General features: G+C 40.6%; 1 protein-coding gene and 1 non-coding gene across 7 annotated transcripts in view; one reads left to right on the top strand and one right to left on the bottom strand.

Annotated features, from left to right (window-relative positions):
* The window catches only part of LOC134359857 (G-protein-signaling modulator 1-like), a 294,482-nt gene that overhangs the window by 74,876 nt on the left and 200,828 nt on the right, over nt 1-18,778 (bottom strand). For all 6 annotated transcript variants that reach the window (XM_063073605.1, XM_063073611.1, XM_063073608.1 and 3 more), the window contains one exon: nt 10,566-10,692. In XM_063073605.1, coding sequence (XP_062929675.1) covers nt 10,566-10,692 — 127 coding nt within the window. The remainder of the gene's footprint in view (nt 1-10,565; nt 10,693-18,778) is intronic.
* LOC134360126 (U6 spliceosomal RNA) lies at nt 4,594-4,700 on the top strand. Its single transcript, XR_010021266.1, has one exon. It is a non-coding gene; the product is annotated as a U6 spliceosomal RNA (small nuclear RNA).

Genomic DNA, 18,778 nt, shown 5'->3' with positions numbered 1-18,778 from the left:
GCACACATCTACATGAAATGTTGCAGTAGAAAAGCAGCATCCAACATCAAAGATCCTCACCATCCAGGCCATGCTCTTTTCTCGCTGCTGCCATCATGTAGAAGGTACTGGTGCCTCAGGACTCGCACCACCAGGTTCAAGAACAGTTACGACCCCTCAACCAACAGGCTCTTCAACAAAAGGGGATAAATGTATTCATTCTATTTCTGGTGATCCCACAAATGATGGAATCACTTTAAGGACTGTATCTTGTTATTTCATACTCCATACTTATTGCTATTTATTTATGCTTGCAATTGCAGTTTATTGCTCATTGATGCTGTTTATAGTTAATGTTCCATAGATTTGTTAAGTATGCCTGCAGGAAAAAGAATCTCAGAGGTTGTATGTGGTGACATGTATGTACTCAAGATAATAAATTTTACTTTGAACTTTGAACCATCTTCCATGGGATCCTACCATCAAACATATTTTACCTCCACTGCCCCACCCTCTCTGTGATTACCTTGTCTATTTGTCCCTCCTCACACTTATCCTGGCATGCAGAAGATGTGCTACACTTGCCATTTACTTTATCCCTTACCTCCATTCAAGGGCCCCAAACAGTCCTTCCAGGTGAGGCAATACTTCACCTGCAAATCTGTTGGAGTCTTCTACTGTATCCGATGCTCCCAATAACATTGATTGTTTTTTCCTTTCCATAGAAGCTGACTGACCTGCTGAGTTCCTCCAACATTTTGTGTGCATCAAGTTTATCCAAAATTCTTCCTACTTGTATCTCAACTCTCACCCATCAACTCCACGTTCCCTGAATTGCAATGTTTATCGTCAAGCAGTGTCTCAATTTTTAGTTTGAAATTTAGTGCACAGTTCCCTCCCTGGCTTCGCCCATTCTTTACTTATGTAGCTACTTATATACTTATAACCCACAGGAAACTTCTCATGTTTCCCAAAAGTTGACTTATGCAGCAGTGGAGTCACAAGTTAGCTGGGATTCAGATCATGACAGAAACCTCCCCCTTCCAAACACTTCCTTAGGCCAATGTGAGCGAGCTCTGTGTCACCTAATATCTCCTCATGAGGCCTGGTGTCAATTCTTAGTAAAACACATTCCATGTCAAAGATGGATTATTGTAATTTACAGCGCAGGGTTATGAGACAACACATAAAAGTTCCAATTTAAGACATCATGACAATATCTTCAATCAAATGCTTAGAAAATGGTTCCCCTGTATATAGTTGCTGTCCAACTACAACGTCAGCTGAAACAATCACATAGTTCTATCCAAGGTGGTCCACGCCTTCTTTTTTCTTCAAACTATATAAACTGTGCATAACAGTAAAGCCTGAAGTTTTGATAACAGTGTTATTCTCACTGCTGATGATAATATTGATCAGGTTAATGCTCAATTATCAAAGATGAACCCTGGCTCACATCCTTCTTGTCTGTAATCCTGTTTATGGGAATTTCCTCAACATTGTACATTATTAAATCCTTAGAATACTCACTTAGTAGGTAAACACTGTGCAAAGTATATTACAATCTGCATAAAGTGAAGCACAATGTAAAATGCTCCACGATGGAAATAACGTCAAGAATTGAATACACAACCACCCATTTGATAATGCCAATTTAGATTGTATTTACATGTAATTTCATTCTTTACATTTATTTCAAAATAGAGAAAAAAAATGAAGTCTGTGATTAGACAATCTTCTCGATAAGAATTCAATTGCTTTTGAATATTTGTTAAAAAAAATACAGTACAAGAAACGCTGAATTTCAATCAAGCCAATTACCAAATGAAGGATTTGCCCTGTACATTTACATGTACTAGGAATTTGCTGTGGTGTATTGGCTGAGATGCTACAGCCTTCAGTGTTGTTTGATGGAGCTAAAGAGGGCAGGCGACCAAATACTTCACCAGAGGAAGATTTCAAGAAGACAGAGGCAGAGTCAGAGGGATGGGGAGAGATTTCCAGATTTTATGGCTTTGATTGCTGAAAGTACAGAAGCCATTGTATGCGAATCCACTTTTAATATGACTCCATAAAAGGTCAGTTGGAGGATTACAGAATGAACAAAATAAAAGAAAGATGCTGGAATCCTGAAACAAAAACAGAAACTTGCTAGAAATATTCCTCTTGTTAGGCCACATCTGTGTGAAGAAGAACAGACTGAAGATAACACATACAAAATGCTGGAGGAGCTCATTTCTAAGGAAAGGAATAAACAGCCAATGGTTCGGACTGACACCCTTCATCAGGAATCGGCCCAAAACGTCAAATGTTTATTCCTTTCCATAGATGTTGTCTGACTTGCTGAGTTATTCCACATTCTGTATATGTCACTCTGGATTTTTTTGTGTTTACATACTTACAGTTTCAAGTTGAAGAACCTTCAGCAGAATTGCAACTGAGAAACATGTTGCAGGTTAAACTGCTGGGAGGCTAGTCTCTGCAGGGAAGGTGATATCTCTGACAGGGTAAAACTAGGGCAACTATGGAGATAAGCAGTAAACAAGTTTCTCTGGTCAATGAGTGAATGGGAGTACTGTCGACAGACAGACAAACAGACAAAAAACTGCAAGAGCAGGATGACATGCCCAACAGGTCAGGCTGAGCAAGCCCTCTACTCCCAGAAGAAACAAAAAGTACAAGGGGAAAGAGCAAACAAGTCAAACCAATGTCACAGACGGACAACTGATTCTTAGATGTTGTCCACAGATGAACAACTACAAATGGAAATCAAGCTCCCATTCAAATCGGAGGACCCAAGAGCTCAAGAGATATAGAGATAAAGGAACACAATGGCAATGGTACATTTTAACAATACTGGCAAAATGGAAGAGAATTTAAAAATGCAAACACAAGGAAATCTGCAGATGCTGGAATTTCAAGCAACACATATCAAAGTTGCTGGTGAACTCATCGAAGTTGCTGGAGATTTGAAATTTCTTACTAGTTCTTCTTTCAGTTAGTCCTGACGAAGGGTCTCGGCCTGAAACGTTGACTGTACCTCTTCCTAGAGATGCTGCCTGGCCTAAAACGAAGAGAAGTTGCTTAGCAAGTAGAGGGATCACCTGTAATGAAACTTGGTGTAAACTAGGAAACTTACAGTGGGTTTGTAAATGAAGTTTATGAAATGTCTAGCAAAAAACAATGAATGGTCACACTTTAGCAGGAGACAGGCTGAATCAAAGTCAGAGGAGCGGACTGATGAGGTGATAGCATACTATCTTAGTGAGACGAGTGTGGCCTTGGAAGGATGGCTCAATGTTCATTAGGCTTCAACTTGTCAATCGTCTCAATGGTCAGAGAAAGTGATGAATTGACAGCTGGCATCCAAGACGGGAGTTGGGCTGAAGCCAACTGCTCAAATTTGCAGTGAGTTCAAAGTTCAAAATGAATTTATTACCGAAGTACCTACACATCACCATATACTACCTTGAGATTCATTTTCTTGCAAGCATCTGCAGGAAAAGAATACAACAGAATTTTGCAAAAAACTATACATAAACAAAGACTGACAAACAACCAATGAGCAAAAGTCGACAAGTTGTGCAGATAAAAATAATACAGGGAACATGATCGAAAGTGAGCCTGTAGCTCAAAGAATCAGTTTAGAGTAGTGCAACTGAAATTATCCACACTGGTTCAGGAGCCTGATGGATTTAAGATAATAACTGTTCCTGAACCTGGTGTTTCTGATGCCTACTGATGTCACGGGGTCTGTGGGTTCCTTTGTGCCCAGAACCTGTGAATTCACCAGGTCTATTGAGCAGCTGAACGGTTTTTGAGAAGGTGTTCAACATCCTTTGACTATATTTTTCAAAATTATAATAAAATTAAAATTCAAGTTGAAATATCATAAATAAATTTTACTAAATTCCTTCTGTAAGATCCAGTAAGGAAGATACAACACACATACAAAAATTAGTATTTAAGGTTAAATTGTTTGCAAGTGGTAATTATGGCATAATACATCCTTAAAACTTAAATGATTAAATTAGATTATGAGGACACTCAGTCCTCGTTTATTGTCATTTAGAAATGCATGCATTAAAAAAAGGATACTATGTTCCTCCGGTATGATATCACAGAAACACAAGACAGATCAAGACTAAAACTGACAAAAACCACATAATTATAACATATAGTTACAACAGTGCAAAGCAATACCGTAATTTGATAAAAGCAGACCATGGGCACTGTAAAAAAAAAGTCTCAAAGTCCCGATAGCCCCAACATCTCACGCAGATGGTAGAAGGAAAAAACTCTCCCTGCCATGAGCTTCCAGCGCAGCCAACTTGTCGATGCAGCATCCTGGAAGCACCCAATCATAGTCCGACTCTAAGACTGTCTGAAAACTTCGAGCCTCAGACCAGCCCTCCAACACCGAGGACCATCTCTGCCGAGTGCTTCGACCCTGACCCCGGCCGCCAAGCAACAGGCAAAGCCAAGGATTCAGGGTCTTCCCCTCTGGAGATTTTGGATCACACAGTAGCAGCGGCAGGGAAACAGGCATTTCAGAAGTTTCACCAGATGTTCCTCCGTGCTCTCACGTCTGCCTCCATCAAATCAGAATTGTGCGTGCTCGCTTCGGCAGCACATATACTAAAATTGGAACGATACAGAGAAGATTAGCATGGCCCCTGCGCAAGGATGACACGCAAATTCGTGAAGCGTTTAAAAATTTAAAAAAAAAAGAAAGAAAAAAAAAAAAAAAAGAATTGTGCACGGCCTCCTACTTGACAGATTACAGATATTCATCACTGGAGAGGCCGCGCGCGCTGTGTCGCGCCGCCATCTTCTCCTCCCCCTGAAATGATGCTGCTCAGCATGAGATTTTCCGGATATCTTATAAAGGGACCACATGGTATACACCAGAAACTCACATCAATTCAACTGACTTCGCTTCACTGATACGGAGGAACCTGCTAACACACCTTGTGAATATGTGCTTCATCACCAACAGCAACCTTAGGACTTCTATATTCAGCTGCACATGGGCAAAAGCTGCTCTTTGCTCGAGAGAGTAGCAATGGTAAACAGCAGCAGACTTGCTGTCATGACTAATTGTGCGATCTGAGCAGTTACCATCTTCCCAATCTGTAACATTGGAAGGAGGAGAACAGGAAGTAATGAACACTGAACAGCATCTGAATGGCCTTGTTACAACTAACAGCCTGCAGGACCGATCACAACAGATACATTTTCACATCTATAATACACCAATAATAAACTTAATGCTTTTTGTCAAAGAATATCAATTATCTTCCTATTGCCCACATTCTCAACGTTTATACCTGGTGATCTTTACATACAGTTCTGAACGAGAAAGACAAACTTGCCATAAAAAAACACAAAAGGAAATAAGACAATTATTTGAATGCTGGAGACAGAAGCGACCAAGAATGGAAAATACCTTATAAACCCCTTCTGTGCTTATCAGTTAGATGTAATGATGTTTCCTAGCTGGAGAGAAAAAGCATTCTGTTCCTCAACATACAAAACACGTGAAGTCATAAAACAGCAGTTCCTGGGACTTAACAGGAAGAAAGCTATTGAAGAATTATAAATTCTAGCATCGTGTGTGTACACCACCGTCCATTTTACCATATAGAGGAAAGCCTCAAAACAGAAAGGAAACTAGCTACCCATTCAAACTTACGCGTCATACAACCTGTGATAAAATTCCAGTTAATTTCAATCATTCCTTACTTTAAACAAGGTCCCGCCTATACAGGATTATCGAATCTCTTTCAGCTTGAGTTCTGTCAGTATCAGTGGACAACTTCAAATCTACAGCCTCAGTGGAGGTGGGGGTATTGAGGTATTTAGCCCCTCCTGTGCACATCGTTCTTCCGGTTGGACAGAAAATCTGCAGACTTCTTCATGGACGGCAACAACATTCCTTCTTTGTTGATGCTGGCAACAATATTGTCAAATGGGAGAAGATTTTTTCCCCATTCCCATCTGTTCCACAGATGACAAGAGCCATTCTCACTGCACTTAACACTGTGACTTTTATGCAGACAGTTATCTCTGAATATCAAACAAAACTCAAAAAATTTTCAAGGTGGATTATGAAAACCTTGCAGATACACAATAATGAAATAATCCAGTCTGAAGATACTGCAGCAGATATAATTTCCAACTAAATTTATAACAGCCGAACCGGAACACTAGTAATGCTCTCGCTACATCTGCCCTGGATTTAATAGTTGTACAATATCCTTTGGAGAAGACTACCCTTCTGTACTCACATGTGTCTTTGATTGTTGTTCCTGTATGTATTTGAAAACAAGCCAACTAATTAGAAAATCACCCAAATGTAACGCTCATAAAATGCTGGTGGAACGCAGCAGGTCAGGCAGCATCTATAGGAAGAGGTACAGTCGATGTTTCGGGCCGAGACCCTTCGTCAGGCCTGGCCTGCTGCGTTCCACCAGCATTTTATGTGTGTTGCTTGAATTTCCAGCATCTGCAGATTTCCTCGTGTTTGCAAATGTAACGCTGCAAGTTTATTAAGCAACCAAATCCAAAAGGGCTCAGAAAAACTCGGGTCAAAGGACTTTTGTAGGACATAAGAGGGTTTCTTGTCCTGCATAGCAGTGGTCCCCATCCTCCGGGCCGTGGACCGATACATTGCCGTGAAGAATGCAATGGTGCAGCGGTAGTCGGAACATACCCAGCACATCTTTAAGAAAAAAGCCAAAATAAACAAGCTAATTAATTAGGTGCCACCTGGCACGTAAACGTCGGCCCAGATCATAGATGATTACCGATTACGTTGCCTCTGGTCTGGGCCGACATTTACATGCCGGGCGGCACCTAATTAATTAGCTTGTTTATTTCAGCTTTTTTCTTAAAGATGTGCTGGGTGCGTTCCAACCACCGTTGCACCACTTCGTTCTTCATGGCAACGTATCGGTCTGCGGCCCCGAGGTTGGGGACCGCTGTTGTACAGAATATGGACCACTTCTACTCATTGTGTGCCTTGCCAATTCTGTGGCCTCAATTCCACCACCATCCCCACTTAACCCAGAAAACTTAACTTGCCCTGTTCCATCCCTTCCCTCAGTCTATTCGACTAAGTTTGCTGCAGGGTATTCAGGAGCTCAGGACTCCACAGGAAATGAAAATTAGAGGATGCATGACACACAAAACGCTGGAAAGTCAGCAGGCCAGGCAGCATCTACGGAAAAAGAGTACAGTCACTATTTTGGGTTGATACCCTTCCGCAATCAGGCCAAAGGGTCTCGGCCTGAAACGGCGACTGTACTCTTTTCCATAGATGCTGCCTGGCCTGCTGAGTTCCTCCAACATCTTGAGTGTGTTGCTTTGGATTTCCTGCATCTACAGATTTTTTTCATGTTTGTGATTGGATGCATGAGCAAGCTGCCACAAAACAGCAATGGAACCACAGCAAGACTGCTCATTTTACAGTCATGTTGGCTGAGTCATTAATATTTAAAAGGACAGCTGAGAGAAACACCCTTGCACTTTTATCAGTGTTAGGGCCTTCAGCACAACTTGCCTATCCTGACTCAAGATGCCTACCTGAGTTAGTCCCAATTGCCTGTGTTTGCCCCATATCCCTCTAACCTTTCATATCCACATACCGGTCTAAATGACCTTTAAAAATTGCGTTTCTACCTGCCACTACCACTTCCTCTGGCAACCATCATCCACCTTCTCCCCTCCCCGTGTGAGAAGGTTGTCCCTCAAATTCTTCCCTCTCTCACCTTTAACTTTTATGCCCTCGAGCTTTAGACTCCCCTACCCTGGGTAAAAGACTGATCTTTCACTTACAGTACTTTGCAAAAGCCTTAAGCACATTTATATAGCTAGGGTACCCAAGTCCTTTGCACAGTACTGTAGTAATTTTATGTACTGCACTATACTGCTGCTGCTGCAAAACTATCGAATTTCATGACATATGTCAACGATGATAAGCCTGATTCTGATATGGGTCTCTATTGTAGACTGAGAGTGGGAAGGGGGCAGGGTGAGGGGAATCATGGTTGGGAAAAGGGGTAGGGAGAAGGGAGGGAGTGGGAAGCACCAGGGAGACATTCTGCAATGAATAATAAACCAATTGTTTGGAATCAAATGACCTTGCCTGCTGTCTCAGGGCTGGGTGTGTCTGTACCCGCACCACCTACCCGCTCCTGGCACTCTTTCTCTGCCACCTGTCCCACACCACTCTCTTGCTATTCCCAACATCCATTGTTCTTACCAGATATACAAAATGCTCTCTGCTCCACATTGACAAATACAGCACTGTGCAAAAGTCACAGGCACCCGAGCCATATACTATGCGCCTAAGACTTTTGCACAGTACTGTATCTGCCCCCTTCTTGTTTTTTTTTAGCACAAGGTCACCTTTCAGCCTCCAATGCTCCAGGGAAAACGGCCCCAGCCTATCCAGTCTCTCCTGATAACTCAAGATGTTCAGCCCTGCTAACATCCTTCAGATCCACTTCTAGCAGCAGACCAGGATATACCATCAAACCAGTATAGAAATGGGACAAGTGCCCAAGTGCCTGCGGAACAACTTGATCCTATTATCCTTCCACTCAGAAACTAAATTGTTTCCTATTTAGCTGCAGGTACATGACTCAAATTTGTTCTACCCAATTCCCAGGAACAGTTATTAAACCGGACACTCTACATGACCTGAAAAATCCTCTCCCTCCCGTTTAGTTCCTGAGTGTGAAATTTAAACTATTTTAGCAGAAGCCCATTGTGGAATGCTCACAACAGCATGTTCAGTGATGGATGAAATGCTTGCAATATAATCAATAAGATTGAGAGGAGGTGTGGTATAAAACCTCAACAGGTTCTCTTTGGGTGAATACTTATTGAGACACAACACTCAATAGGCCCTTCGAATCGTGCTACCCAGCAACCCCCAATTTAACCCTACCCTAATCACGGGACAATTTATATTCACCAATTAACCTACCAGCCGGTACTTCTCTGGACTGTGGGAGGGAACTGGAGCACATGGTCATGGGAACAGCGTACAAACTCCTTACAGGCGGTAGCGGGAATTGAACCTGGGCTTCCTGTACTGCAAAGCATTGTGCTAACCACTATGCTACCATTAACGAGAAACAGTTCTGATGGCGCAGGAATTAAAGGACCACAGGACAGGGATTGAAGATTATTACAAAGGATTGAAAATTATTACAAAAGACTGGAGGGTGTAAACCTTTTTAAGAACAAATAGTAAGTAGTTAGGATCTTGAATGCACTGCTTAAAAGTGTGTTAAATGCAGATTTAGTTGTGGTTATTAAAAAGGAACGGCATAAATATTTTAAAGCTTTCTTAAAAATTGCAACGTTGTGGTGAAAGTGCAAGGGATTGTGTGGTGTTCTCTGCAAAGAGCAGGCACTGACTCAGAGGGATGAATGTTTCTCTGTGCAGTTTTATTTCCTGTAATTCAAGCATCAGTCATGTCAACCAAAACATTTGTGCGGAGTCTCAGACTTTACCCCCTCATTCGAAAGAGGCACAAAGCTGGCGCATGCTCCTAGACTGGGAGCTCAACTGCAATGTTTACATTGAATCTTTAGCACTGGGGAGACCAACTGGCCTAAATGCTCTATTCTTGGGTTTATAATCCACACGAGACCCACTTAAATTTCTTTTTCAACACATTCATCTGATCATTCTGCAATAAATGTACCTCTTTCACAAACGCTGCCTGGCTCTGTGTGTGCTTTCAGATTGCTTGGTTTATATTTTAAATGTCCTTTGACATTTCACATTTAACTTATTTAGTGTCTTCTTAAATGCAGCTAAGAAGCAACCCACATTTGTTTGTATTCTGGGAAAGGTGAGATAAAGATTCAAATGCAACTTGTGGTAAAAATAGCTCTTAGATTTCATTTAAGGGTTAAAATATGAGCTTACTTGCTGCATAACATAGTCTTCATTATGTTTACTGGATAATCAATGCTGCTGAGTACTACCCTGTAAACTGACAACTAAATACGGAAAGACCAACAACACTGCTACAACTTCAGTATGGAAGATGCACGTTGGAATGTTTTAACTATGACTTTAAATACCAGTAAAAAGACAAGAAATTAATTCACATTTAAAAACCAAAATAGAACATAAATGCAACTCACACTTAATTACAGAGGGAAACAGACTGCTTTGTGATCACCAGCTGACCCAGCCTGGATTCAGCTTACTACTTACTTACTGATTTTCCAAAATTTGTACTAATACATTACAGAAGGAAATGGATTAAAAAATGTGGAAAGAAACATACAAATTCCAGAGTCACACCCACAAAACCAACAGCTTATGTCAACAGAACACAATTCGGGCAATCAAAAAAATTTTACAAACAGCAAAAGATCTTGAAGACAACTTAAGACCACCAATAATTATGTTGTGTGGATGCAATTAAGTTACAGAATGTTATCATTACACACTGTAAATCTATTCTGCTTTCCACCAGTTACATGACTTGTAAGAAAATGAGTTTATCCTTCACATTATATTTGATTTTTTAGGGGGAAAAAAAGGATCCACCTACCTTGTGCTTCATAATCGGTGTGGTAAGGAGTCGACTGCCTACTCTGTTGAGCTGAGCTCATGCCGAGCACTGACTGCAGTTGTGCCACATTCAAACTGGCTGTAAGTTCACCACTTCGATCGCCGATCTGCAAGAAGACATCCCAAGGCTGAAAACTCTCACTACACAGGAGATTACCTCCGAGTTTATGTTGCCATGTAGTTTGAGGATTTTGGGATGGGGGGGGCCCGTCTGGAGGTGGCAAGTACGAGGTGGGGCAGGAGTTCACGAGTTGAAAGCAAAGGAAAACAGGAAATTTGTGCCCGGTCTGATGCAATTGATGCAACAAAAAAACAGTCAAAATTCAGAAGCTGCACTGTACATTGATGTTTAATTGAGTTATCTTTGTGCATTCCAGACCACCTCCTGTTTATTGTTGTTTAATGGCCCATCAATCCATATTGCAGCATAGCGGGCGAGCCTTTGATTCTTTCACATTATACTTAGCCCAAAGCAAAAACTGGTCCTGCTAATGAAATATATTCATATGCTAAAGGAACATTTAAATGTTGATATCATACTGTGTAGAATGGAACATTTAAAGACTCGCACAAATCCTTAAACTACTGCGTTTAAAACCAGCTGCTGTTATTGGCATCAGATTCGGCTTCTGGGAAGTTGTTTGCTTTTGAACATTACTTGGGTACCTGAACGCAAAATCCTGTTGGTTTTAAAAAAATTAACCCTGAACCTGCTGAAGAGTAATAGTAAATGGAAAGGTTTGGATTTACATAATGCTCATTCAAGCAGTGACGGAGAAGTATGAAAGAACACCGATTAGCAAAAGTCAGAAATTATACTCAGATGAGCACTTACAACTGCAAGATATAATCATTGTGGTTTCTTTTTCCCATGACAATTTTGCCCATGTTTTTACTTATTGTCTTCTTTTGCTGCTTTGAACCAAAGAAACGACCTTGTTTTAGAATAATTAGATTTCCTGGACATTTACATTTTGAGACTCCTTACCACAATAATGTAACATTTCCTTCCAATATATAGAAGAATAATAAATATTGCCAATTTCCAACTTTCCTACTTAACTTCCAACACTTCTCAATTCTGTAGTATCCAAACAGCTCTTGATTCTTAGAAATAATAGTTTAAAATTTATACAATTATAAAAGCATCCTATGATGCTGGACAGGACTATTATCAAACAAAATTTGATACTAAGCAGCAGGAAAAAATATCATTAATGAGGTAGTTGCTATTACAAAGGAACTAAGACAAATACAGGTTATAATGTCTTGCTCTACGAGTCTGTGGTGGCCAGTGCGATCATGTTTTCTGCTGTGTGCTGGGGCAGCAGGCTGAGGGTAGCAGACACCAACAGAATCAACAAACTCATTCGTAAGGCCAGTGATGTTGTGGGGATGGAACTGGACTCTCTGACAGTGGTGTCTGAAAAGAGGATGCTGTCCAAGTTGCATGCCATCTTGGACAATGTCTCCCATCCACTACATAATGTACTGGTTGGGCACAGGAGTACATTCAGCCAGAGACTCATTCCACCGAGATGCAACACAGAGCGTCACAGGAAGTCATTCCTGCCTGTGGCCATCAAACTTTACAACTCCTCCCTTGGAGGGTCAGACACCCTGAGCCAATAGGCTGGTCCTGGACTTATTTCCTGGCATAATTTACATATTACTATTTAACTATTTCTGGCTTTATTACTATTTATTATTTATGGTGCAACGGTAATGAAAACCAATTTCCCCCGGGATCAATAAAGTATGACTATGACTACTATTGGGGAAGGGTGTGTTCATTCCCAGAAAACAAGTCTGTATCATGATTTTCCACAACTTGAAGTCACGTCATCTGAGCAGTTATCAAGAAATGAGAGTTGAAAAAGAAATCATGTTTATTTTTTTCCCACATAAACTCTGTTATTTGGTATTTTTATGTCTGTTTATTCAATGTCTTAATTTTATGGGTAGTGATTTATGAATTCTCTAAGGGCAAATTTGCATTATGCTGAACAGCCGTAATGAGTGGGATTGCCTGTTTTGAGAAAGGTTCCAGGAGAAAAATTACACAGCTTTTCTTTCAGGCGGCTAAAGATACAGGCCTCACCTCCATAAAGGAGTGATGGAAATCAGTTGAAAGTTTGAGGTTTCATGACATGACTTAGAGTAAGAAGGAAAAGACAAACAACAGTCTGTAACATTGAGTCTTCTGCTGCCTTTGCCTCTGATGCTATTTTATTTGATCTCAGAATGTGGACCATTACTCCAATCTCCATAACTCCTGATCCAACTGCACTTGCTTACTCTCTCTGTATTTATTCAGTGCTAACCAGTGACACAATTCTGACTTGCCTTAATACCTCCACTCCCCTTACACAGTCTAACTAACCCCCCAACACTGAACTTGCAGCACTCCACTACGATCAACATCACAATCATCAACAAACTGCTACTGCAGTGTGACAAACTGGACCCTAACTCACAGAGACCAAAGATCTCACACACCACATCATATCTTCCATTGGACCATGATCCCAACAATAAACATATTAGTGATCTAATTTCCTGACAAGATCTTCACTCCAGAGCCACAAACCTCACAAAGGAACCCCACTTCTCCCTCCTCTCCAACAACTGCAAGCAAGACTGTTGTGGTTGGACCAATTATTCGAACTTGTTCCTGTCCTCCAGAATGCACCTCTTCCTGCTTTGACCTCACACATCCATATGGGCTGACTCCTTCCACCACATTTTCCACTTCCCAAGTGACAGTCAGCTCATTTTCACCAAGGGCAACCAATTCTCTATTCCTCCACCACAAGCCAAGATGAATTGAGGGCCCTTCAGTTCTCCATTGTACAGAAGCTCAACTACAACCACCACCCCCCCACAGCCCACCTTGTTTCTCTGCCCGAATGTGATCTTCCTTTGAACTACTCTTATAGAATCACAGTCACACAGCAATGAAACAGTACTTTTGGCCGACTGAGTTGCCTATGACTATCCTTTTTCCAGTCTGCTTCAAGTTCTATCCCACACCTGTCTTTGGCTATACAATGACACATACAATACAATTAATGGCCACTTTATTAGGTATCTCTTGGAACACGGTATGGCTTGCTGCTGCTGCTGTTGCTGTAACCCATCCACTTCAAGGTGTGACATGCTGTGCATTCAGAGCAGCTGTTTTGCAAATCACTGTTATAACATGTGGATAGTTGAGTTACTGTCACCTCTCTGTCAGCTTGAAGCAGTCTGGCCATCCTCCTCCGATCTCTTTCAGTTAGTCCTGACGAAGGGTCTTGGCCCGAAACGTTGACTGTACCTCTTCCTATACATGCTGCCTGGCCTGCTGCGTTCACCAGCAATTTGTGTGTGTTGCTCTTCCGATCTCTCTCATTAGCAAGGCATTTTCGCCCACAGAACTGCCGCACACTGGATTTTTTTTTTAATTTTTGCACCATTCTCTGTAAACTCTAGAGACTGCTGTGTGTGAAAATCCCAAGAGATCAGCAGTTTCTGAGATACTCAAACCACCCCATCTGGCACCAACAATTATTCCACGGTCAAAGTCATTTAGATCACATTTCTTCCCTATTATGATATTTGGTCTGAACAACAACTGAACTTCCTGACCATGTCTGCATATTTTTAAAAAGGTATTTTGGCAAGTACTTGGGTAGGAAAAGAGTAGAAGAACACAGGCAAATGGCAAGGGTATCACAGTCAGCCTGAACAAGGTCATCAAGCACTGTTGAACGCCCCTACTACACCAGACAGTACATTCCAACTCTAACTGCTTTTTGAATGAAAATGTACATTTTCTAATTGGATAACCAGTCAACTTCCTGTTCCAAGGCAACAACCTCAACCCTTCTTCCCTGGAATAATTCCAGTAAATTCCTTTTGCATCTTTGTTAAGGTCTTTTTTACTGAGGTGAGATGCTCAGAGATGAGTACAATACTTCAGATACGGCTGACGCAATGATTTATATATGCTGAACATGACATTTACAAAGGCCATTATCCCAAACCTTTTGTAAAACTGCTTTCACCATCTGCCTTGCCACTTTCAATGAACTTTGTACACATTTCCCCAGCTGTGTTTATTCTACTTTTGCTTTGAAAATTATATCCTCCAGATAATTCTGCTTCTCCTTTCTTCCAACCTAAATGGAAAACTCTTTTTCTTCATCAAATTACATTTGCCACACGTGTAACCAAACCTCTTTTTATCTTCTTGTAGTCTAGTACGAGCTCCTCCGCAATTTACTAAACTTAAAAAAGCTTTGTGTCATCTGAAAATTTGGGAAGTATATCCTGTCCTTAATATACGTTAAAGGCAGAGGTCCTACGGCAGACTTGCAGTGAACTCCAGAGCACACGGAGACTCGAAAACAAAATTTCACTGCTGCAGACACAAGAGACTGCAGATGCTGGAACCGGAGCGAAAAACTGGACTGCCAAGGAACTTGGCCAGTGAGGCAGCTTCTGTGGAGAGAAATGGATAATTGACCTTTCAGGCCAAGACCCTTCATCTGGGATGAATTTTGCTCCAATCTTTCACTACTCCTGTTTCCTAGCACTTTGACATTTTCCTATCCATCTCCATGCAGCCTCTTTCATTCCATGGACTTCAGTTTTGATAAAAAGCCAATTACGTCATACTTTATCAAGTGCCTTTTGAAAGTTCATAAACTCCACATCAACCTGTTCTATTATTTCATTTTAAATAAAGGCAAATTGTGTTTAAACAATGTCTTTTTCCGGTTTTAACTGTTTCCTGTTTTTCTGTTTTTACTGTTTTTCCCTCCACTCGGTGTACCCATGTTTAAATGTCTATTAATTGTGTCCTTATGTTTCTTTCCCCAGCAAACATGCTATATTTATACTTTATTGTCACCAAACAATTGATACTAGAACGTACGATCATCACAGTGATATTTGATTCTGCGCTTCCCGCTCCCTGGAGTACAAATCGATAGTAAATATTAAAAATTTAAATTATAAATCATAAATAGAAAATAGAAAATGGAAAGTAAGGTAGTATAGGCCTGATGAGTGGTCTCAGCCCAAAACATCGACTGATTTTTCCCCTCCAAAGATGAGGAATAGAAACACAAAATTCATTGAGCATTTTGCGTATTACTCAGGATTTCCATAAAGTGTAGAATCTCCTGTCTTTATCACAAGCTATACTGATTGGTTTGCATTCGTTGTGTTGAGCACTATTCTATTTATGAACAGGGAATCCTCAGTGCTCACCCTCAAGTAGTATCTCGGGGAATCAGGGTACATGGGGAACATGCAGGAAAATGGAACTGAGGTAGATGATTAGCTATCATCTTGGCAAAGTCCTGGACCAGGCTGGAAGGACCAATCAGCTTCTAATTCTCAACTAATCTTTATAAAGATAGATGTTTTGAAGATTATAGTCAGGGGCTCTGAAATGCTCTCCTCTCAACAAGTAGGCTAGGATCCAGGTGTCTTATCCACTTTAAGTACAGCTAGCCTTCTCCGATTCTTAGCCCATCCAGTATTTCAACCACGCCTCCATTGCTGAGTCTCCAGCAGTAGTTCCTTCCTTCTTTAATGAAAATTTAAGTACTCATTTGCTAACTCAATCATTTTCTCTGCTTGGTAGATTATGTCCCAACATAATGTAACCAAGAACTGTGCAGAGGCAAGGCAAGTGGTCTTCAATCTTGTCTATTTCATCAAATTCATAAATGTGGCCTAATGGTAAAATTACAAATATATTGCACTGAGGCATTGATTTAATCAAATAAGAGATTAAGAAGAGTACTTCTGTACACAACAAATGCTTAGAATTAAATATTTTATAGCATAAGATAACATTTTTTTGAAGTGGATTCATCAGGCCTAAGTATACAGCCAAATGCTCCTTGCAGTTCACTGTTCCCTTGGGATTGCACTCAAGCTGTGTAATACAGTCATAACCAAATCTCATTACTTAATAATGACTTGTTTTGCTTTAGCTTTTCTTTGTTCTTTGGCAGTACAAAGTCAGGAAATGTTAGAGTTGACAAAAGGGCTGGAGAGAGAATACACAAGGGAAATGAGAGGCTGATATTTTACAGTGTGAGCCTTCTTGTGGAAGATCACGACGACAAAATAAATGACACGATTTAAATTTTAGTTTCAACACCTTCACTTTTAACTAAGAGTGGGCAATACAGATGACTTTACCAGAAAGGCTCAGAATCTATCAGCCCTCTCCCATTAATATAACAGTGATACAAACACAATATTACTTACTTACCAGCAATTATTTAATCAGAATGATGCTTTTCTCTCATTAACATGCATCTTTAACACCACCATGACCAAGACATTTATTTAGCAAAACTAGAGCAGAACAAGCTACAAGTTAATGTGAACTTGCTGACTCCACTCAAAAACAGGCCCTCATCAATCAATAAGGATGAGACGGTAGCATAGCCACTGTCATAAAGGAGTTTGAAGTTTCTCCACATGACTGCACAGGTTTCCTCTGGGTGCTCCGGTTTCCTCCCACTTTTCAAAGTTGTACGGGTTCGTAGGTTAATTGGTCACGAGTGTAATTGGATGGTGCGGGCTCGTAGGGCCCACTACCACGCTGCATCGCTAAATAAATGAATAAGAACGTCTAAAAGTGAGCCACTGAACTACTTTACAAAATCAAGAGTTTCTCACATTTATTTAAAAACCATACTTGCCACCAGAGAAAAACACTAACCTCTGAACAACAAATGAACCTCTTGACACTGTCTGCATGCTTATATGGAGTTGCAGCCACATGATCGGCTGATTAGATATTTGCATTAACAAGCAGGTGAAAAGGTGAACTTAACAGAGTGACCACTGAGTGTATTTTAAATCAGTGGTCCCCAAACTCCGTGCCGCAGACCGGTACATTGCCGCAAAGAATGCAGGGGTGCAGCGGTAGTCGGAAAGCACCCAGCACATCTTTTAAGAAAAAAGCTGAAATAAACAAGCTAATTAATTAGGTGCCGCCCGGCACGTAAATGTCGGCCCAGATCAGAGACGACGTAATCAGCAATCGCCTCTGATCTGGGCCGACATTTACGTGCCGGGTGGCACTTAATTAATTAGCTTGTTTATTTCGGCTTTTTTCTTAAAGATGTGCTGGGTATGTTCCGACTACCGCTGCACCCCTGCATTCTTCGTGGCAATGTATCAGTCCGCGGCCCGGAAGTTGGGGACCACTGTTTTAAATGCTCTGCCCGTTTCTCAAGGCTAATGCCCACTAATTCTTACATTAGCTAAAACAACTTGAGTTTAACCAGACTGAATGCACTTGTATTCATCCAGATGCTTATCAAACCTCTCAAATAATTCAAAGCATTCTTGAAAAAAATTACAAAGCAGTTCTCATGAAATCTCAAGCAAGAGAGAGCACACCAGACTATGAAACACATAGAGCTGTCTTCTGATGCTACAGATTTCCCATGAAAGCCAGCACTTCATTGACACTACAGTGATGGTTTAACACACAATGGATTCAGAAATTATTTAGGTTTTTCAAACCTAATTCCAATAACCGTATTATCAAATATCTATACATTTGGTAAGGTTTTATTACAGATGCTGTGTAAATAATGTTAATTTGGTTTTAAATTAATACCATAAATGAAACGGAGAACTTGCAACAGAATGATCTGCACAATTACGGGTAATGATGCTTTGCTGCACGATATTTCAAGGACACACTGACATCCGAAGAACCCACACTTTTTACTTGTTGTTCAAAAAATATTACCTTAAGCAACCAAGCTGCACCATTCTCCTTCAAGTGAAGCACCATTTTTGGCCAAGTATAACTTTGGAAACTGTTCTGAAGTTAAAAGAGTTGGACGGACTTCATGATAAACTCTTTTAGTTAGCAGTAAACAAATTCAACATTTCTCACCAATAAACTACCATTAGATTTAGGAACATGTATACTGTAAAAATGCACCGATGCCATATGCAGGTACCTTTGATGAAATCAGTATGATTTTTAACATTGTTTTGGAGGGCACAACGATACAACAGAAACTAAAAACTGTTCGTGTACTGTATAAATCAGTATTAGATGAATACAAGTATAGTTTGCTTTGTAATATAATTATGTTAACCACTAACAGTTTATAGCACAACGGTGATCTAATCAGAATGTATGACTGTTGAAGAAGT

This window comes from Mobula hypostoma, chromosome 21, assembly GCF_963921235.1.
Source record: "Mobula hypostoma chromosome 21, sMobHyp1.1, whole genome shotgun sequence".
NCBI classification, from domain to species: domain Eukaryota; kingdom Metazoa; phylum Chordata; class Chondrichthyes; order Myliobatiformes; family Myliobatidae; genus Mobula; species Mobula hypostoma.
Note: the sequence above shows the minus strand (reverse complement) of the source record. Positions and strands in the feature narration are given on the sequence as shown.